Source organism: Peromyscus leucopus, chromosome 1, assembly GCF_004664715.2.
Source record: "Peromyscus leucopus breed LL Stock chromosome 1, UCI_PerLeu_2.1, whole genome shotgun sequence".
NCBI lineage: Eukaryota > Metazoa > Chordata > Mammalia > Rodentia > Cricetidae > Peromyscus > Peromyscus leucopus.
The window spans coordinates 94,036,083-94,058,096 of NC_051063.1; the positions used below are offsets into that span (position 1 = coordinate 94,036,083).

Consider the following 22,014-nt stretch of genomic DNA (forward strand, 5'->3'; position numbering starts at 1 on the left):
AAGCTGTCCAACAGCGGGTAGTGAGACCCTGGCCTGCCTCTCGGTGCCCAGGCCCCACTTATCAGTACAGCAGACATTTCCCTCGTAGCACCGCCGGTGTTAAGAGCATTTCTGTTAAATAAGGCCCCAGAATATGGCTGCGTTCTAGGCAATATCCAGATTTTTTTTCACACACCCCCCCCACACACACACAAAGGCTATTCTTTGCAACCTTGAACACTAAGGGAATCCACGTAACTAAACAAGATTTTAATTTGTATTTGTGGTTTTGACTTTGTTCTATTTTAGTCTTCTGAGGGCTGCAATGCAGTGAAAGTTAATCAGCTGCAGTATGAGCGCTGAAATAAATTACGATAGACTGAAGATTTATAGATCTGTATGCTGGCAGTGCCTAATTTTGGTGTTCTCTCTCGTTCCAGGCTTTTCATTTGTACCATCCCCTCCCCTCCCCACCCCATCCATTAATATTATTCTTTTGAAGATTCTTCGTTGTCAAGCCGCCAAAGTGGAGAGTGCGATTGCAGAAGGGGGTGCTTCTCGTTTCAGGTACGGGTAGATACATGGGGGGGATGAAATGGCAAATCATAAAAACCACTACCAAATCCCACTTAATGGTGCTGCGGTTCTAGAATTGTTTTCGGAAGAGTAAATGGATTATTTTTTGGTGGGGGGTGCTGTTTTGTCTGCACCTCCGTGTGCAGTGTCAGAAGAGGGCATCAGATCCCCTGGGACTGGAGTTGAAGACAGTTGTGAGCCGCCATGTGGGTGTTAGGAATTGAACCCTTGTCCTTTGGAAGAGCAGCCACCGCTATCAAACAGCTGAGCCATCTCTAGCCTCTGGTTCATTTTCTTTTAGGCCAGAGTTCAGTCTCGGGTGTGGTGCAATTTCTAAAATATAAATAGGTTCCCTTTTGAGTGAGACATAATTGGTATAGTAAAAATTTCTTTTGAATAGTGCTTCTTCGGGCGGAGGAGGAAGTAGGGGTGCACCTCAGCACTATCCCAAGACTGCTGGCAACAGGTATGGTAACTTGAAAGACAGTGACTTTTATAAATTGTCAATTTGATTGATTAAAGACTTCTCAGTGCCTAACAGGATAATTCTTGGGAAATCATCAGTAATTCTGATGTGAATTTATAAATTCAAACTGTTTTTCATTCTCTTGGTTTATATTTACTGGTATTCCAAAATTACTATCCCTGATATTTGGTTTTTGTGATGTGGCCAGTATGGAATATGTTTGTTAAGCATTTTAGTATTAAGTCTCAAGGTTTGGTTCCTGAATCAGCAGTTTTGACATTACCTGGGAATATATTACCAGGAATGAAAATTCTCAGTACTACCCAAAACTTACTACAACAGAAATTGGGAATGGCCTTCTAGATGATTCTGGTGCTGTTTGAGAAATAAAATTTCCAGGATTGCTTTGTTGTGGGGGAAAATGTAAAGCCTAAGGTTTTGTTTCTGTTTAGCAAAGTTTTAGGGTTATATGAGTGCATGCTGTGTTAGACTTTCCTAATTGTAAGCTACTTTGTTGATGTTTTATCAAATTAGCGAGTTCCTGGGGAAAACCCCAGGGCAAAACGCTCAGAAATGGATTCCTGCACGAAGCACTAGACGAGATGACAACTCCGCAGCAAACAACTCCGCAAATGAAAAAGAACGACATGATGCAATCTTCAGGAAAGTAAGAGGGTAAGTGTCAGGGTCTGTTAGGAGGGAGTAGAGATTAGCTCTGCTGTTGTAGTGTGTGGTGCACAATTGAAAGGGAAGATTCACCTTAGAAGAGTACTCCATTGCCTATAGGTATTTGGCAGCAGGAGTCATTTGCTTATTTTACCCATAAGCTTGTGCTGTCATATCCATGTTGGACTGGTGTGTAACATCAGTGATGTGGGTAAATACAACCATCTTAACTTACGTATGGTTAAGTCCAGATAATGAGAACCTTGTGCTCTGAGTTTTGAGGAAGGTTTCTTGTGAAACGGCAGGAAAGCCCAGATATAATTCAGATGTCATAGTATGTATCTGTGAGAAGTGTATTCCAGCATCTCTGGTTAGATGAAAAATGAACACTTCTGTGACAGCATGCACAAGATTTACATAAGTCAAGCCAGAGAAAATTCCCAACATAAAGGTTGGGGAGTGGGCCCATAAAGTCCCACTCTTAGCCAAGAAGCTACTGGCAATTCAGAGCTGTTGGGAGGGAGAGAATTTTGTTTTGTCCCATGGAGTGATGCTGGACATGTTAGCCACATTCCAGGGCAAGGTCCTATCTATGCTCAAGAACAAATGGCCAACACAAATTAGGTTTTCAGTGACTTTTTCTTAGAGAAAGAGCAAAGAGCATGAAGTGGGGTAGGGAAGGAGTTGGAGGTCAGAAAAGAGTATAATAAAAATACACTGTATGGAATTATCAAAGAATAAATTGGGAAGAAAGGGGAACGTTTGTCCCTCTTTAGGGAGCTAGTAAAGGGAGACTCAATTTAAATGCTATTTTTTCAGCTCAGAAAATAATTGTTAACCCACACTTGAAATGTGTTGTTTTTTCCCCCAGCATACTAAATAAGCTTACTCCTGAAAAGTTTGACAAGCTATGCCTTGAGCTCCTCAATGTGGGTGTAGAGTCTAAACTCATCCTTAAAGGGGTCATACTGCTGGTAAGTTTAAAATGTTAGCTTAAAAGAGGGGAAGAAAATAAATTAACAGACCCAAATTTCTTACACTTGATTATTGCATTAAATCATGAGATAAGTCCTAGGTATAGGTATGTGTGTCTGAGTAATGATATTAATAAAAACAGAACCACTTTTAATGGCATCAAGATTCAAAAGGTGAACCTTGAATCCTCATTTGCCTTGGTTTACCAAGCTGTCTGGAAACAGCTGTTGAGTTTTCCTTTTGTGAAAGTGGTTTTGGGAATTTGTGATAATTTATAGCATTCTGGCATCTTGTTTTGCAAGACTAGCAACCACAGAGTAAGATCCCCCACTCAACACTGTCTTTGTGGTTTATAGTTCTTAAAGATTTATTTATTTATTATGTATACAGTGTTCTGCCTGCATGTATGCCTGCAGGCCAGAAGAGGGCACCAGATCTCATTACAGATGCTTGTGAGCCACCATGTGGTTGCTGGGAATTGAACTCAGGACCTCTGGAAGAGCAGCCAGTACTCTTAACTGCTGAGCCATCTCTCCAGCCCCTAGTCCTGATATTTTTTAGCTGGGGTATACAACATGACATTTATTAGATTGTACCACAGATGATGTTTAAAAAAAAAAAAAAACTTTAGAAATGGTTTTATTTTTCTGAGGTGTTGTCCAAGTCCAAATGAATTGAGACTGTAGTTTATTGTGAATTGTAAGATTAAGGCTATTTAAGAGGGGGCTCTTTTCAGCCTCTGATTCATGCTAGTTTGTTTTGTGATGACTTTTGTAGATTGTGGACAAAGCCCTAGAAGAGCCAAAGTATAGCTCGCTGTATGCTCAGCTATGTCTGCGATTGGCAGAAGATGCACCAAACTTTGATGGCCCAGCAGCAGAGGGTCAACCAGGACAGAAGCAAAGCACAGTAAGTGGCAGTTTTTTGTTTATTTTGTTTTAAAAGTAATTTGGAAGATTCCTTATTAACAAAGTATAATGCCTGTTGTTTGCAAATAGACATTCAGACGCCTCTTGATTTCCAAATTGCAAGATGAATTTGAAAACCGAACCAGAAATGTTGATGGTAAGAATTTAAATTTACTGTTAACTAGTACTGTGTCTTTTTATTAGATTCATGCATTCCGTGGCCTAGGTGTAAACTAGGTCAGAACACGTGCAAGAATGGTTCTAAGTGTTCTTCTGTTTGCCTCCTCTTCCTCAGTCTATGATAAGCGTGAAAATCCCCTCCTCCCTGAGGAGGAGGAACAGAGAGCCATTGCTAAGATCAAGATGTTGGGGAACATCAAATTCATTGGAGAACTTGGCAAGCTTGATCTTATTCATGAATCTATCCTTCATAAGTGCATCAAAACAGTGAGTATGACTGGAGTAGCTTAGGGTGAGGTAGTCAGTGAGAATGTCCTTATTTGGGGGGAAATTAGTCAATTGTAGCATATGAGAAGATAGCTGGGTGGCTACTAACATAGTTGTGGTAACGAAAGAAAATTGAGGATTTTGAAGTATGCATTATAGAGATAGATTGGATTGCTTTGTCTGTGTTAAAATTTCCTAGAGGAATTTAATTTCTTCAACACAGGCTAGTAGGAAAGCATTGTTTTACATGCTCTAGGAATTGAGTCAGTCCAAATCTAAGGAGATAATACAACATAAGCCAGAATAACTGTTTTAAATCTGTTCTTTTGGTAGCTTTTGGAAAAGAAGAAGAGAGTCCAACTCAAAGATATGGGAGAGGATTTGGAGTGCCTCTGTCAGATAATGAGGACAGTAGGACCTCGCTTAGACCATGAACGAGCCAAGGTATGAGAACAGTGGGAAGGTAGTATGTCTTGTGAGTTGGGGTGTGATACTCCAAAATGCCTTAAATAGTATGCACATTTATCTTAGTTCTAGTTTTGTTTTGTTTTGTCTTTTTATCAGTCCTTAATGGATCAGTACTTTGCCAGAATGTGTTCCTTAATGTTAAGTAAGGAATTGCCAGCAAGGATTCGTTTCCTACTGCAGGTAAGATTTTTAACAATGTCCAATAAGATTGAGTTTTTCCTTTGGAATAGTAAAATAAAATGTATACTTTTTAAAATGACAGGATACCGTAGAGTTGCGAGAACACCATTGGGTTCCTCGCAAGGCTTTTCTTGACAATGGACCAAAGACGATCAATCAAATCCGTCAAGATGCAGTAAAAGTAAGAGAAGTTTTGGATTCTTTTTTATAGTGTAGTCCTTTCCTTAACTCTTCTGAAAACTAGAATTGTCTTACTGGTAGTGAGGTTTCCTAGTGTCCTTCATGCCATTTTGGAGGGAAGTTAGAGAACTGTAAGTAATTACAGGGTCTACAGACAACAATATTTATCCACTTTCTTCTCAAAGGATCTAGGAGTGTTTATTCCTGCTCCTATGGCTCAAGGGAGGAATGACTTCTTCCTGGAGGGACCGTTCATGCCGCCAAGGATGAAAATGGATAGGGACCCACTTGGAGGACTTGCTGATATGTTTGGACAAATGCCAGGTAGTTTTTAAATAAAGTAGTGTTTTGGTTAAACTAAAAGTTAATGTTTTAATGGTGTTCTAAGAATTTTCTGTATTTTAAGGTAGTGGAATTGGTACTGGTCCAGGAGTTATCCAGGATAGATTTTCACCCACGATGGGACGTCATCGTTCAAATCAGCTCTTCAATGGCCATGGGGGACACATCATGCCTCCCACACAGTCGCAATTTGGAGAGATGGGGGGCAAATTTATGAAAAGCCAGGTAAGATATTGACAGTGTTTATAACGTCAGGGCTAGCTTTAGGTCCAATACATTTTGCCCTTTATTATTTATTTTTAAATGAAGCGGAATTTTACTTTTGATACTTTTTTTTTCTTAACCAACTCTCCGTCTGACTGTTGTTTCAAATTGAGTAAAATGTGTATCCTTAATTAGTAAAATCACATCAGTTTATTCAACAGATAGGTTAGATATTCTTCCCTGTTTCATCTTTTCTGGGCAATTGCAGTTAATCTCTGGGCAAGGCAATGGCTTGGCTCATTCCCTTGGTACTTGATTACCATGATTTTTATCTAGACTTTCTCTCTCCCTTTCTGAAATAGGGGCTAAGCCAGCTCTACCATAACCAGAGTCAGGGACTCTTATCCCAGCTGCAAGGACAGTCGAAGGATATGCCACCTCGGTTTTCTAAGAAAGGACAGCTTAATGCAGATGAGGTACATTGCCTACATTACTTCTATGCAGTAGTTTGTCAGTGCAGATGTCTCTTGCCCGATGATTATAAAAAGACGCGAAAGAGGACTTAAGCTGGATGCTTTCCCTTTTTTTCCTCTTCTCTTCTCTACTCTTTCTTTAACTCTTCTCTATCTACTTTTCCTCCTTTTTCTCTCGCTTCTTTTTCTCTCTTTGGATGTCCAGCGTCCTATGAGCGAAGATTATGAGATATGAGGGCAAGTTTCTAAGTAACTTTTACTAGTTAGCATAAAAAATGGTTAAGATGTTGGTGGTTTCTCTGTAAGTAGAATAAAGTATCTATCTGTATTGCTGATACTGGCAAATTGTGGTACAAACTAAGGTTTGTAAACAGTATCTTACTCTTCCCCAGTATCTTCTGCAGATGACTTTTCCCAGTTGAATTTATTACATGATAGGAAGTATCTTAGTTTTGTTTAGAATTAATGCTAGGTATTAAAAGTGTTAACATTTCATGTTTATTAGCTCTTTTAACTTGTTATGTGTTGATTTATTTTTGATTTTAGATTAGTTTGAGGCCTGCTCAGTCGTTCCTAATGAATAAAAATCAGGTGCCAAAGCTTCAGCCCCAGATAACCATGATTCCTCCCAGTGCACAGCCACCACGCACTCAAACACCACCTCTGGGACAGGTATGGGCCCAAAGTCTCTACTCCCTGAAGATGTGTCCTCACTTCTCAGTGTTGCCTTCCCTCTGCATCATGGTGGTACTGTTCTTTTTGGTTTGTTACATTTTGATTAAACATGTGTTGTACTGCTTGTCTTTAGACACCTCAGCTTGGTCTCAAAACTAATCCACCACTTATCCAGGAAAAGCCTGCCAAGACTACCAAAAAGCCACCACCGTCAAAGGAGGAACTACTTAAACTGACTGTAAGTTACAAATAGCTCCCTAAATCATCATCTCTACTGCTTAGAAAACAAATGAGGACAGGGACCACTGATGGGAATTGGATTGTGTTCTTTTCAGGAAGCCGTTGTGACTGAATATCTGAACAGTGGAAATGCAAATGAGGCAGTCAGTGGTGTGAGAGAAATGAGAGCCCCGAAACACTTTCTTCCTGAGATGTTAAGCAAAGTGATCATCCTGTCACTAGATAGAAGTGATGAAGATAAAGAAAAAGCAAGCTCTTTGATCAGTTTACTCAAACAGGAAGGGATAGCCACAAGTGACAACTTCATGCAGGTAGAACATTGTACTGATTGTATGATAACACTTTCCAGTTATGGTTGGAAACTAAAACTTTTTTACATTCTTCCCAAGGCTTTCCTGAACGTATTGGAGCAGTGCCCCAAACTGGAGGTTGACATCCCCTTGGTGAAATCTTACTTGGCACAGTTTGCAGCTCGTGCTATAATTTCGGAGTTGGTGAGCATTTCCGAACTAGCTCAGCCGCTGGAGAGTGGCACCCACTTCCCTCTCTTCTTACTTTGTCTTCAACAGTTAGCTAAATTACAAGACCGAGAATGGCTCACTGAACTCTTTCAACAAAGCAAGGTCAATATGCAGAAAATGCTGCCGGGTAAGAGCTCGCTGACTGATGGAGACTTTTGTGTATTAGGAAATCATTTGTGAAACTCTTGTCTTAGGCCAACCTGGTAAAATGAAAAATGTCTTTACAGAAATTGATCAGAATAAGGATCGAATGTTGGAGATTTTGGAAGGAAAGGGACTGAGTTTCTTATTCCCGCTCCTTAAATTGGAGAAGGAGCTATTGAAGCAAATTAAGCTGGATCCATCCCCTCAAACTATATATAAATGGATTAAAGATAACATCTCTCCCAAACTTCATGTAGATAAAGGATTTGTGAACATCTTAATGACCAGGTAAGCTGAATAGTTTCATTTGCTAGAAAGAAAGCCTATACAGGGCAGAGGCCCGAGAATTAGTGTTAAACTAGACAACTGCAGTTTCTAACATGATCCTGCTGTTCAGCTTCTTACAGTACATTTCTAGTGAAGTAAGCCCACCTAGCGATGAAACAGATTCTTCCTCTGCTCCTTCCAAAGAACAGTTAGAGCAAGAAAAACAACTGCTGCTCTCTTTTAAGCCAGTGATGCAGAAATTCCTTCATGATCATGTGGATCTCCAGGTCAGTGCCCTGTATGCTCTGCAGGTGCACTGTTACAACAGCAGCTTCCCAAAAGGTGAGGTGACTGGGGGCAGGAGTTAGGGGATGAGGGCAGTCTGAAATACCACACCGAATAATGGAATCACATGCTGGGTTTTTGTTCTGTTTTAAGGCATGTTACTTCGATTTTTTGTTCATTTCTATGACATGGAAATTATTGAGGAGGAAGCTTTCTTGGCTTGGAAGGAAGACATAACTCAAGAGTTTCCAGGAAAAGGCAAGGCTTTGTTCCAGGTAAGTGCTTTGTTAAGATTTTTTTGCTATTGACTTGACCTGGTATGTTTTTTTTTGTTTTTTTTTTTTTTTTTTTTTTTTTTTTTTATTGTCTGTCTTTGGTAGTATGTCAGTCTGCACTGTTATATACAAGATGTGGTTAACTAGGCAGCTAGCAAATGTGATAAAGAGATAGTATAGTATGAAATCATGCTTAAAATCATAGTGGGATGTAAAGGTGTTCAATTAGAGGTAGGTAATGATTTTGGCAAAGCTGCTTGCTTGCATGGTTAAAGGATTAAATAAGTTTGGGTTTTAACTTAAAAGCATATTTTTTAGTTTGATCTAGTTTGGTTTTCTGTTACCAAGTGGAATTGGAGCCCTGGGGATAGAACTTGAAACTACTCTTAATCTTTACATAGTGTAAATATATTAACTTGAGTGCTAAAGGTTATTATTTAGCACAATTGAGGTAGTACTCTAATTTTTCTAGGGCCTCCGCTTTAAGGAAGCCCTGGTTTACAGCTTCTAAGGTTTGTTAGACTACTTTTATAAGGATCATTCTTAAGAATTTATCCCTATTCTTTTTTTTTTTTTTTTTTTTTGAGAATCTGACAGTAATTCCAGAATGCAGCTTGGCATACCCTACTTCCTATATATATGCTGATAAAATTTGGTTTGGAAGAGTTGCTGTCGTGGACAAGCTGAAGTATAAGGCTAGTTCATTGACAGCTAGGTGCCTTGAAGCCACCTAACACTTAGGGGTTAGAGGCAGGCTGGCCTCGAACTCACAAAGATCCGCCTGCCTCTGCCTCCCGAGTGCTGGGATTAAAGGCGTGCGCCACCACAGCCCTGCCGATATATTTTTATTTTATGTGCATTGGGTATTTTGCTAGATCCCCTAGAATTGGAGCTATAGACAGTTGTGAGCTGCCATGTGAATGCTAGGTATTGAACCCAGGTCCTCTGGAAGAGCAGTCAGTGTTCTTAATTAACCACCGAGCCATCTCTCCAGCCCTCAAAACTTAATTTTTATATACTATACTACTAAGTTTCATTAAATTACAAATTTAATTTACAGGTAAATCAGTGGCTAACCTGGCTAGAAACTGCTGAAGAAGAAGAATCAGAGGAAGAAGCTGACTAAAGAACCAGCCAAAGCCTTAAATTGTGCAAAACATACTGTTGCTATGATGTAACTGCATTTGACCTAACCACTGCGAAAATTCATTCCGCTGTAACGTTTTTTCACAATATTTAAAGCAGAAGCACGTCAGTAAGGTTTCCTTCTGCATAAGGTTTTTGTAGTGTGATGTCTTAATCATAGTCTACCATCAAATACTTTAGGAGTATCCTTAATGTTTAGATAGAATATTAGCAGCATGCAATAATTACATCCTAAGTTCTCAAGCAGAGGCAGTCTATTGCAAGGACCTTCTTTGCTGCCAGTTACCATAGGCTGTTTTAAGTTAGAAAACTGAATAGCAACACTGAATACTGTAGAGATGCACTTTGCTCAGTAATACTTGAGTTGTTGCAATATTTGATTATCCATTTGGTTGTTACAGAAAAATTCTTAACTGTAATTGATGGTTGTTGCCGTAATAGTATATTGCCTGTATTTCTACCTCTAGTAATGGGCTTTATGTGCTAGATTTTAATATCCTTGAGCCTGGGCAAGTGCACAAGTCTTTTTAAAAGAAACATGGTTTACTTGCACAAAACTGATCAGTTTTGAGAGATCTTTAATGCCCTTGAAGTGGTTTTTGTGGGTGTGAAACAAATGGTGAGAATTTGAATTGGTCCCTCTTATTATAGTATTGAAATTAAGTCTACTTAATTTATCAAGTCATGTTCATGCCCTGATTTTATATACTTGTATCTATCAATAAACATTGTGATACTTGATGTAGTTGTACATGACTTCAAATAGTACCTGCAAAGTTATGGAGAATTGTTCATTTTGTTTTGAGGTATGGACTTATCTCAGTTTAAGAACTTGGGAAATTTTTAGCTACATAGTCTTAACACCAGTGCTATTCAGTAGTGATTCACCCTGTAAGCATCATTCGTTGTCATATTTTCAGGTATTCAGTTTTTCACCCTATGACTGTTTTCCTGTCAGTCTTGTTCTAATACAAACTGTCAACTTAGTCTGGAGCTGCCTTTACTGTTATAGACTGTGTATCAACTCTTCAGCTCTGCTTCCTCTTTGCTCTGAGGTACCTGCTTTGCCCTTAATCTCCATTTACTCTTCAAAACAAAACAAGCAGAGCAAAAAACGGAAAAATAAACTGCCCTGTTGTTTAGAACCCAGCAAATGCTAGACTTTAGGTCATCATAAAGTTGGCTCCCTCTCACTGCTTTTGATTTTGTCTAGCCCTTGCAATATGCAGTTCCTCTACCTGAAACAGTGCTCTCCTTAAGCTGTTAACCTTCAGATGTTGGTGTAATTAATTTCACTCAAAGATCTTGCCTTCTTCCTCTGCCAGGACAGTGAGGAGTGTGTCAGTCAAGGTTTTTTTGAGATGTTACTGGAAGGTCCACAGGGAACCCAGAGAACAGTAGACCACAGAAATAGCCTGGCTGGGTCAAGTCCCACTGTGTCCCCAGCATCCTCTGCCAATATCTGTTCTCAGGTGTCACCAGCTCCAAAAGCCTACAGCAGAATTGAGTAGGGACAGATAGACCCCTTGCTTTCTCCCAGCCAGAACCCTGGTCTGCTTTGGGGGCTCTCATCATCAACTCTCAGTGGAGTAAAAGAATCTGGGAAGAGTTGCTTAAGTGGACAGACAAGGGTAATTGTGGGATTGAGGCTCATCCCACAATAACCTACCATGTGGTCCACTACTCATCCACCCCTTGGTGAAAGCTGAGCACCAAAGGGACAGTGTAGGTGCATCTCATCACTGCTGAATGGGATTTCGTGACCTTCAATCTTAGTGAATTTTGGGAATTAGGAATTACAGGGCAATTCAGAATTAGGTTTAGGATCCAAAATGTCCTGGATAAAAAATTGTCTTTGAACTGAAGATTGATTGACTGCATGGTAACTGAGTTAGGGCTAACACACTAACTGAAATGATCTGTGTATTGCCCCACCCACTAGAAAAACTAGTAACAAATAAATGTTTGGATAGTGACCTGGGTTTTTCTCATTTGTTACACCCCTTGATCCTAATACTTTACAGTGCTTGTGACCCAGTTTTAAACATCCTTCACAAATGCAATGGTTATATGAAATGTATGTGTGTGTGTGTGTGTGTGTGAGAGAGAGAGAATTTTTTAAGGCACACTCAAAAGTGAGTTTCTTGAAAGCAGGCTCTGGAACTGCTGCTCATGCTTTGATGGATGGCTAATCCTTTCATACCCCCAAATGAAGGTTATCCTTCAAATCCTTGGGGTGTTGTGGACCAGTAACCCTCAGTGTTGAGGTAGAGCAGGAGACAGATTTACAAAGCTCTTCCCCACTTTGTCTCCCTGTCAGACAAGCTGGCAAGTCCAGTCCAGGTAGATATGAGCAGAAGAGCTGAAACATGGGGAATCACATGGCCTCTCCACACCCCCACGTCACTTGGAACCTGGGTCTGGAAAACAGGCCAGAAAGCCTTCCATCTACCCACTAAGAGTGCTCTCAGAGCCCTCTGCCAGGCCCCAGGATGGGACTTGGGTGGCAAGATAAAAGGATCTTTGTCCTGCATCCAAAAAGACCTGGTGGACATACTCAAGTGAGAATCTCAGCTTCAGCTTGGTTCAATGACAATGATGTGACTCAGTGACACCTTAGGGCTGGCTGTTCAGGTCAGCTGAACACTGATCTGGAACATACTCTGGTCGGCAGGAGAGACAGATACTTAGGGTAGTATTCCATCGAGGGAGGGGAGACAAGGAGAAGGGAATGACGTCAGTGCTACCTGAAATGGTGTTCAAAGAATACCACTTGGGAGATAAAAGATCAAAGTTCAGGAGGGAATCAAGCCACTATCTAGAGGAAGAACATTCAGAGGAAGCAAATCCACGGACCTGAGTTGGGGATGGATGCTCACTGTGTCTTGAGAATGTTGAGGTCAGGGTGGTTGAACAGAGTAAGGTTGCCTGAGGCTGGAGACCAATGGGGTGATGGTAAAACCAGTCCAAGAGAATAAAGACAGGCCTTTATTAAAAATGGAATGGGCTGTCCTCTAAGGATCATATTATCAAGCAGTGATAATTCACTAAAATACCCAGTGTCTGCATTGTTTTATGACATTTGGTTGATTCACTGAGCATTTAGTATGTCAAATTGGAGTAGAAACACTGCTTCATTCCATCTAATCTTCCTAGCTTCCCCAGGTACTATGCTATCTCTAATTTACTGATGGGGGAAACAATTGAATAAGTCATAACACCTTGACCAAAAGCTTTAAATGATTCCAACCCCAATCTTGCATTGTGGTTCAAGTTATTGCTCATTTCTTTTTATTCAGTCTGGGACCCCTGCTCAAGGATGATCCCACCCACATTCAGGTGGCTCTTCTCTCTCCAGTTAAAATAGGGCTGGAGAGATGGCTCGGCTCTTCCAGGAGTCCTGAGTTCAATATCCAGCAACCACATGGTGGCTCCAACCATCTATAATGGTATCTGATGCCCTCTTCTGGCATGCAGGCATACATACAGACAGCATTCATACATTTTTTTAAAAATGCATAAATAGGCCGGGCATCCGTGACACATGCCTTGAATCCCAGCACTCAGGAGGCAGAGCCAGGTGGATTTCTGTGAGTTCAAGGCCAGCCTGGTCTACAGAGCGAGCTCCAGGACAGGCACCAAAACTACACAGAGAAACTCTGTCTCAAAAAAACCAATAATAATAATAGTAAATATTTAAAACTCTCTGGAAATAGACACACCCAGAAGTTTACTTACAATAAAGTTAGCAAGGAAGGTTAACCATCACATCCAGTAAGAAGCTTCATACCTATGGGATGGGCCCTTCATACATACATACATGTGTATGTGTGTGTCTGCCTGTCTGTGTGTAATGACACAGCACTTGCATGGGGACAGAGGACAGCTTTTCGGAAGTCCATTCTCCTACCTTGTTTGTGAGGAAGAGTCTCTTTGTTCCTGCCACAGCACAACAGTGAGTTTCCATCCACTTCTGTCTCCACTTTCCATCCCATTGGAGTGCTAGAATTACAGACATGAGCCACTTTAGCTGGCTTTAAGGTTGGTTCTTGGAATTCAGTTCAGATCATGTGACTTGTGCAGCAAATGCCATGTCACCAGCCCCCTTTCATTTCTTTTCCCTTTTTCTGCACTCCTTCTTATAATGTGACTGGTCAAGTACTCCTGTGTGACTTCCTGGAATGGGAATGAGGTAAACAAATGTCTAGTCACCCTAGATAGAGGATGACAGACCAAAAAAAAAAAAAAAATCATCCAAGTCTAGTTTGGGGAGCCAGTGAGTGTATAGAAGCATGGATAAAGTACTAGCACTCACCTTTCTTTGCTTCCTGATTGTGGGTACAATGTGACCAGTGACCTCATGTTACCACCACCATGCCTTCTCTGCCACTTTGGACTATATCTCTTGAAATGTAGCTCAAAATAAATCCTTCCCTCCGTGAATTGCTTGTTAGCTATTTTGGTCTCATTAACCAGAGAAGTTACTGGTGGTTTGAATGGGAAATGTCCCCTGTAGGAGCATGTAACTGAACACTTTGTCGCCCAGGTGGTTGCACTATTTGGAGAGGTTATGAAATCTTTAGGAAGTGGAGCCTTGCTGGAGGCAGTTATGTCACTGGGAACAGGATTTGAAGCTTTATTGCCTCACCCAACTTCCAGTTCTTGCTTTCTGTTTCCAATGTACAGCAAAAATGACGTCATCCAGCACCCTGCTCTGGCCACTTGCTGCCATGCCTTCCTCACCATTATGGACTCCTTTGGAACCATAAGCCAAAATAAACTGTTAGCCATTGGCATGGTCATGGTGTTTTGTGACACACAGCAACAGAAAAGTAAAAGACAGTAACTTCTGCACTGGACTTGTGTGGCTGGAGCTGGGAGAGTCTCTGGAGCTGCAGTCACCATGGGGTTGGACTAGAAGACCTGAAGTAAGGGACACTTGGCTTTCAACGCCTCTGTGATGGATTGGATTGTATCCAACTCAAAAGGAGGCCTAAATGTGGCCTCACTTGGGAAAGGTCTTTGCCAATGTGACCAAGTTAAGATGAAGTCCTGAGGATTGGTCCCTAGTCCTGTGGGAAAATGTCCTTACAAAAAGAGAAGAAACACAGACACAGACAATATCATTGATGACAGAGGCAGAGATACGAGGGATGACCTCTACACATGGAGGGATGCCTGAGAGTGCAGGCGACACCTTGAGCCATCCCCCACTCAAGAACTCCAAAGCTGCTTCATTCAATGCCATGACCCTTTAAAATAATTCCTTATATTGTGGTGACCCCCAACCATAAAATTATTTTCATTGCTACTTTATAGCTGTAATTTTGTTACTGTTATGAAGCATAATGTAAATATTTTCATAGAAGTTTGCCAAAGGGCTCAAGACCCACAGGTTGAGAACCACTGGTGTAGTCAAGCCAAGCATGATGCTGCAAGTGAATGAATGAATGATGGTCTTCTATTCAGTTACTCAGAATAATTGAAGAAACTTCCAGGAGTCATCTGTTTTAGGAGTGAAAATTTAAAAAAAAAAATTAAAAAGGGAAAGAAGAAAGGTAATTATACTAACAATTTCTGTAACTTGGCAGGGAATGACCTTTTGAGGAAGTTTCAGATTTTGAGGAGCTTAATTTATATAATTTATAATATAAAATCATAAAGTCAATGCAGGGCCTTCAAGGATGCCCGAGTGAAAATCATGATTGTGTGAAAATACTTAAACCATAAAGGTAAATGGCAGCATGGGGCGTGAGGGGGTTGCCAATATGTCTGATTCAAAACACGGATAATTAATGGCAAGCTAAGAAAAGAATCTGTCAGACACACCTCAGGAGCTGACCACAAACAGCTCTTCAAAAATCAGGCAGGAAAAAGAGCAACGTTTCAAAGCCCTGAGATGGAGACATCATATATCCCAATTCGGACAGTAGGAAGGCACAGCTGTCAGGAGCCTGGGAACTAAGAGTTTGAATAACTCTAAAGCTCACATTTTCTTCTAATGCAGCAGTTCAAACTGGAGTTCATTTCCAAATACAATGAGGAAACTCCAGGTACAGCATCTATGGCAACCATTTTGTGGTATTTTGTTTGCAATACTGAAGATGGAACTCAGAGCCTCATACATGCTAGGCAAGAATTTTACCACGAAGCTACAACCCCTCCTCAGACCGCAAATTTTAATCTCCAAATTACTCTTCAGAAAACACAAAAATCCAGCTCTTGTCAGTTCTCTCCAGCCACACAAGGCCTTCGCAGTTACTTGTTCTGCACAACATTGTTTTGTTTGGGAATGACACATCTGTTTGAAATTGTCCCCACCACTGCTGGTTTGTGATGTTCACAAAGGCCTTGAAAGAGTTGGTCTTTAAAGAAACTGAAAGCTTTCAGCACTGTTCTGGGAGACTTGACTGTACAGTCTCAAGAGTCATCAGAAGCCAAAACAAGCATTTTTAAAGACAACTTTAAACTTAATATTGTGTATGTGTATGGTGTATGTATGTGCACCATTTGCTTGCAGTTCCTGTGGGGGCCAGAAGAGGACATCATCCCCTGGAGCTGGAGTTACAGGTGTTTGTGAGCTGTTAGATGGGTGCCAGGAATTGAATGCATGTCCTCTTCACCACTGAGCCATCTCTCCAGCCCAGGGCATATGTTTCTTTAAGATTTATTTTTATTACTTTTTTTTTTTTTTTTTTGAGACAGGGTTTCTCTGTGTACAGCTCTGTCTGTCCTAGAACTTGCTCTGTAGATCTGGCTGGCCTCAAACCCAGAAATCTGCCTGCCTCTGCCTCCCAGGTGCTGGGATTAAAGGTGTGCACCACCACTGCCCAGCTATTTTTATTACCTTTACTTGTGTTTCTGAGTAGATATTTGTGTGGGACTGTGCACACGAATGAAGGTGTCCATGGAAGCAAGAGGTATCAGATCTCCCTAGAGCTTAAGTTACAGGATATTGTGAGCTGCCCAACATGGGCACTGGGAACTGAACTTGGGTCCTCTAGAAGAGGAAGCAGTGTGAGGTCTTACCCACTGCACCATCTCTCCAGCTCCAAGTACTTTTTAAAGCAGTACATTGAAGGGAGTCCCCACCTACTGGGTAAATGGGAAGGCCAGCTGTCCTAATGTGAGGACAGGCACTCATTATCCTGGAGTTTAGGATAATGTTTCTGGCTGATCAGGGACACAGATTCCCAAGGCCTGGACTTCAAGCAACACAATGGTGATGCTCTCTCAAAAACCATGAGGGTGCCGGGCGGTGGTGGCACATGCCTTTAATCCCAGCACTAGGGAGGCAGAGGCGGGAGGATCTTTGTGAGTTTGAGGCCAGCCTGGTCTACAGAGCGAGATCTAGGACAGCCAAAATTATACAGAGAAACCTGGTCTCAAAACAAACAAACAAACAAAAAACCATAGGGTCAAGTCACTGGCCAAAGATTTTATGTAGAGTTGAACGAAATTATTTTATGAAATGTGGGCAGAAGAAAACACTAGTTATTAATACACACTAATGCTGTGGTATGGTCTGTATGTCAAATTGCTCTGATTGGTCAATAAATAAAACACTGGTTGGCCAGTGGCCAGGCAGGAAGTAGGTGGGACAAGGAGAGAGGAGAAAGCTGGGAAGCGGAAGGCTGAGGCGGAGAGACACTGCAGCCGCCGCCGCCATGACCAGCAGCATGTGAAGACGCTGGTAAGCCACCAGCCACGTGGCAAGGTATAGATTTGTGGAAATGGTTAATTTAAGATAGAAGAACAGTTAGCAAGAAGCCGGCCACAGCCATACAGTTTGTAAGCAATATAAGTCTCTGTGTTTACTTGGTTGGGTCTGAGCGGCTGTGGGACTGGCGGGTAAAAGAGATTTGTCCTGACTGTGGGCAAGGCAGAAAAACTCAAGCTACAAATGGCGCCCAACGAGAGGGCAAGAGTTTCTACCTAAAACCTGAGAAAAGATTCTAAAATGGAACTAAAAACAGCTTCCTAATTGTCTCTCTCAAATGAGCAGCAGCTGCCGGTTTGAGTTACTGGCGGGTTCTGGCATGTGTGCTTGACCTGCAGTATGGCGGGAATGAGGCCTCTGCAAGTGGCACATTAAGCTGCATGGTGGATTTAGCCTTTGCTAGTTACAAAACAAAAAAAGTTTCTGGGCTACACGCTGCTTTGATAAGAAGCATAGACCCACTATTTCTGAGAATTGATGGCTCCCAAAGCTGGCGGAAAACGTACCACCGCCATGTTGGGAAGCTGAAGTGGGCGGAGCCAGCAGCCACAGCGCAGTTTCAGGCTTAAAAGGCTGCAGTTTAAAGCAATAGGCTTAAGATAATATAAAAAATAAGCCACATAAAGATGGCTACCACACAGAGAATCTGGATTATGTTCTCTTTGATATTCGTAACTGAAGAAAAACATTTGATTGCAAAAGCTGTTGAGTTATGCCAAAATGTATATTTTAAGGTACCTTGACTTCAAAATTTTGCTATAAGGATATGTTGCTTTGGAAAAGAGGCTCTGCTTTTGTTTCTACAGAAAGCCAGAGGCTATGGATTTGTTCCAGATTAAGATACATCAGGTTTGACCAGCCAAGACCACCTGAAAGGTCTCTGATGACACCATGGCCCAGATGATCCAACATCCAGAATCGTTTCAGGGCAACTAGCTCAGATGATACAGTCTCACGGACTACTCCATGATCCTAAAATTTTCTTTGCATCCCCATAAGATACAGCGCCCCCCTCCAGCAGGAAGTAGTAAGAGATGCTACGCCCAAATTCCCAAATATACCAAGCTGGCTTTGGAGATGTGTAAAAGTTAAAACCTTCCTTTTAAAAAAAAGAAAAGGGGAAGTGCTGTGGTATGGTCTGTATGTCAAATTGCTCTGATTGGTCAATAAATAAAACACTGGTTGGCCAGTGGCCAGGCAGGAAGTAGGTGGGACAAGGAGAGAGGAGAAAGCTGGGAAGCGGAAGGCTGAGGCGGAGAGACACTGCAGCCGCCGCCGCCATGACCAGCAGCATGTGAAGACGCTGGTAAGCCACCAGCCACGTGGCAAGGTATAGATTTGTGGAAATGGTTAATTTAAGATAAAAGAACAGTTAGCAAGAAGCCGGCCACAGCCATACAGTTTGTAAGTAATATAAGTCTCTGTGTTTACTTGGTTGGGTCTGAGCGGCTGTGGGACTGGCGGGTAAAAAGAGATTTGTCCTGACTGTGGGCAAGGCAGAAAAACTCAAGCTACACACTAATATAATATATGCTTTTAAATGTGCATTTTAATGTAACAGTGAATGAAATATTAGTAACTGAACTATTTCACATACCTCCCAAAGGCTTATAAATTTTAGTTAATAAAAAATTTATGTTAATATTTATTTTGTGTGCAAGTGTGTATATGTGTATGGGCATGTGCAAGCCATGGTGTGCATGTGGAGGCCAGCAGACAACTTGAGGGTTTTCTCCTTCCAGCATTTGGGTGCCAGAGTAAAGCCTGTTGGCAAACACCTTTACCTGCTAAGCCACCTCTCTGGCCCTCAAAAACTTGAAGCAGAGAGAGAATCTTCATAGTGTTGCCTCATGACACGTGGCTGCTCTTTTATAGCTCACGTGCCAACCTGACTCATCAACCGAACTGCTAATTGAAATGATCTGTTGAAAACTCCCCACCAGACAGAGCATTCATGAACGGTGGGGAGTGAGTGTGCCCCTGTGTGTATGAGTGTTCATGACCTACCATGTCAAGGACATCAATGCCTCAGAACTATGGGAAAAGCAAGACATTCCCGGTAGAAGAGAGAGGCGCAAGGCATGACAAAGAGCCAAGGGTCCAATTACTGGCCCGAGCTCCTCTCTTTAGATAAGTGTTTTTGTTTTGTTTTGTTTCCGCCGAGTCTCACCATATAGTCCAGGCTGTCCTCAGGCTTTGTTCCTCCTGCCTTCTGCTGATAAGTGCTGGGATTAGCCACCATTTCTGTCAAGAAATGCAAAGAACAAAAAAATTAATGAATACTTCTTGCTAAGTCTTAATGACCAGGGGACCTTAGGAAACAGATATAAAAGATATAAGGTCTATTTTTGCTGCGGCTGGCCCCTGGAAACCTGGCTGGGAGCAACAGCTGATTAAGAAAGACAGACACAAGTAACATAGAGCTGGGATCAGGTGCCCTCTGCTCAGATGGAGATGAACCAGCAGCGCATGAGTGAGGAGGAGGGTCAGCTAATCTCAGTAGGGTGTCTCTGGAGGGGAGTAGTGACGGGGGAGGATTTCATCAGTTTGAACACATTGATAATAAACTCAGAGTCACCAATAATGCATTGATTGGTGTCACACTAAGGACAGAAATCAAAGCACTTCTTGGTGTCATTTTCCCAAGAGTGAGCCCAGATTTGACTCCTCTCCTCTGCTTTCTCCATGTCTGCCATCATTCCCATCCGTCTGTTGTATGAATCGGAATCTGTGCCTGCCTAGCGCTGTCTTCAGAATCCGTCTGTCCTTGGCCGTGTGTCTGAATGTATCTGTCCCTAGCAAAGGGCTTTGATCTCTTTCTTTAAATTGAACAGCATAGAAAGCATCAGATGGAGAAAGGAATGAGGAATGCTTTACAGAAATCCTTAACCATTTTACAAGGGATGAAGTCACCGACTCCCACTGACTCAGACAAGAAGCAAACACTATCAAACAATGTCCAAAAGCTGCATTCAGCACTTATGTGGATATTCATTTTTTAAGACTTGCTTTCAGTCTATTTCCAACAAACGACTATCAAAAGCCACAAACACACATGCATTACTCTTGGGTCAGGGTCATGGAAGTTACATATCTTAAGACTGCAGCTCAGCATTAGTTTTGATGTAAAAGCTGATTACATGAGAAATCCAAGGCAAGTAAGGTTGTTACAGAGCTCTCCCCACCCACCCACCCACCCCCAGGAGCTTAGGGCCTTGGGCTTGCTAGGCAAGCACTCTACCACTGAGCTAGATCCTCAACCCCTCAGAGTTCTCTTAAAGGCTAAACAAACACGCTGAATACACTGCAGCATGGCAGTCTTATATGCCTTTAAGGTGTATTATTAACTCTGGCTGTGAGGTCCAGCAAAAGTTTCGGTCTCTTAAAACATAAGAGAGATTTTCAGAGTATTACATCACACAGGGTGTGATCTCATAGTCATCCAGGATGAGGAGGCTGCAGTGGGTACTTTTTGCACATACTGTTTTCACCTAAAGGTCATCCCTTTGTCGACACTCGGACCAGGGGAATGTCTTGCCTTTCCCATAGTTCTGAGGCATTGATGTCCTTGACATGGTAGGTCATGAACACTCATACACACAGGGGCACACTCACTCCCCACCGTTCATGAATGCTCTGTCTGGTGGGGACTTTTCAACAGATCATTTCAATTAGCAGTATGAGAATCTACAGGGCCATACCAGGGAGCCTTACATACTATAGATTTTTATCAACAAGTGACAATGACCAATGTCCAAGTTATTGCCCCATGCAGTTTCAGTTTCTATCCTGCACCCAGGAGACTGCTGGGGAGGTGGGCGAGATGGCGCAGCGGGTAAAGGTGCTTGCCACCAAGGTGACCTAAATCTCATCTCAGGGACTCACAGGAGAGGACAGAACCAATTCCCGCAAGTTGTCCTCTGACCTCTATACGTGTGCTGTGGCACCACGTATGTATCCCCTACCTCCAACTCTGTGAGAAACGAGAGCAGTGCAATTGAGAGACCACATGGTCGTGGGCGGGCGCGCATGCGCGCACGCACATGCATGAGGCGGTTCCACAGGGAAAGGCGCCTGGTGACGGGAGTTCAATTCCAAGGCCCCACGTGGTGGATGGAGAGAAGCAACTTCCACAAGTTTTCCTCTGACTCCCACATGTGGACTGTGGCATACACATCAACTCTCCTTCCCCACAAATAAATAACGTAAAAAAAATTTTTTTAAGACAGTACAGGGACTGAAGACATAGTTCAGTGATGAGGAGCAATTGTTAATTTTCCAGAGGAGCTGAGTTTGGTTCCCAGTACTCACCCATACTGGGTGGCTTGCAACAGCTTGTGACTCCAGCTCCAGGGCAGCCGATGTCTCTGTCCTCTACAGGCACTTGCCCTCATATGCACCGCATACCCTCACAGAGACACAGGCACAAGATTAGAATCAAATGAATCCTAAAAACAATGAGGAGCAGGGCCAGTGGATCAGCTTTGCATTTTGTATCATACATCTGGCACCCATGATTAAAAGGATGAAGCTGAGTTTTTTGGACATCGGGTCTTCTTGCTTGTTCAAGGGGAAGTTGTTTTTGTTTTGTTAGTGGTTTTTTTTTTTTTTTTTTTTTTTTTTTTTTAAGACAGGGTCTCATTATGTATCTCAGACTCATCTGGACCTCACTATGTAGCCCAAGCTGGTCTCAAACTGACAGAGATCCTTCTGCCTCAGCCTCTGGAATATAGGGGTTACCAGCCTCTGCCACGAAACCTGGCGACACTGAGTCTTCTAATTGGGCCACACATTCCTGTCACCAATCTCTCCTAAGTGCGGCTCCACTCCAGGTACAACCAATCCAAGCTATCCAAGCTCCTGTTAAATTAATTTAA

General features: G+C 42.1%; 1 protein-coding gene and 1 non-coding gene across 2 annotated transcripts; both read left to right on the top strand.

The window, feature by feature from the left end:
• The first annotated feature begins 331 nt into the window (after window positions 1-331).
• Eif4g2 (eukaryotic translation initiation factor 4 gamma 2) lies at window positions 332-10,158 on the top strand. The gene is made up of 21 exons (XM_037203791.1): window positions 332-546; window positions 956-1,021; window positions 1,556-1,696; window positions 2,559-2,661; window positions 3,440-3,571; window positions 3,661-3,727; window positions 3,866-4,017; window positions 4,351-4,461; window positions 4,582-4,665; window positions 4,748-4,846; window positions 5,031-5,169; window positions 5,252-5,412; window positions 5,754-5,867; window positions 6,411-6,536; window positions 6,673-6,777; window positions 6,875-7,090; window positions 7,169-7,427; window positions 7,528-7,732; window positions 7,842-8,053; window positions 8,150-8,271; window positions 9,332-10,158. The coding sequence occupies exons 1-21, from the start codon at window positions 332-334 to the stop codon at window positions 9,395-9,397; spliced, it is 2,895 nt and encodes a 964-aa protein (XP_037059686.1). The 3' UTR covers window positions 9,398-10,158.
• Window positions 5,919-6,105, top strand: LOC114697607. The gene has a single exon (XR_003735221.1). It is a non-coding gene; the product is annotated as a small nucleolar RNA SNORD97 (small nucleolar RNA).
• Window positions 10,159-22,014: the final 11,856 nt, after the last annotated feature.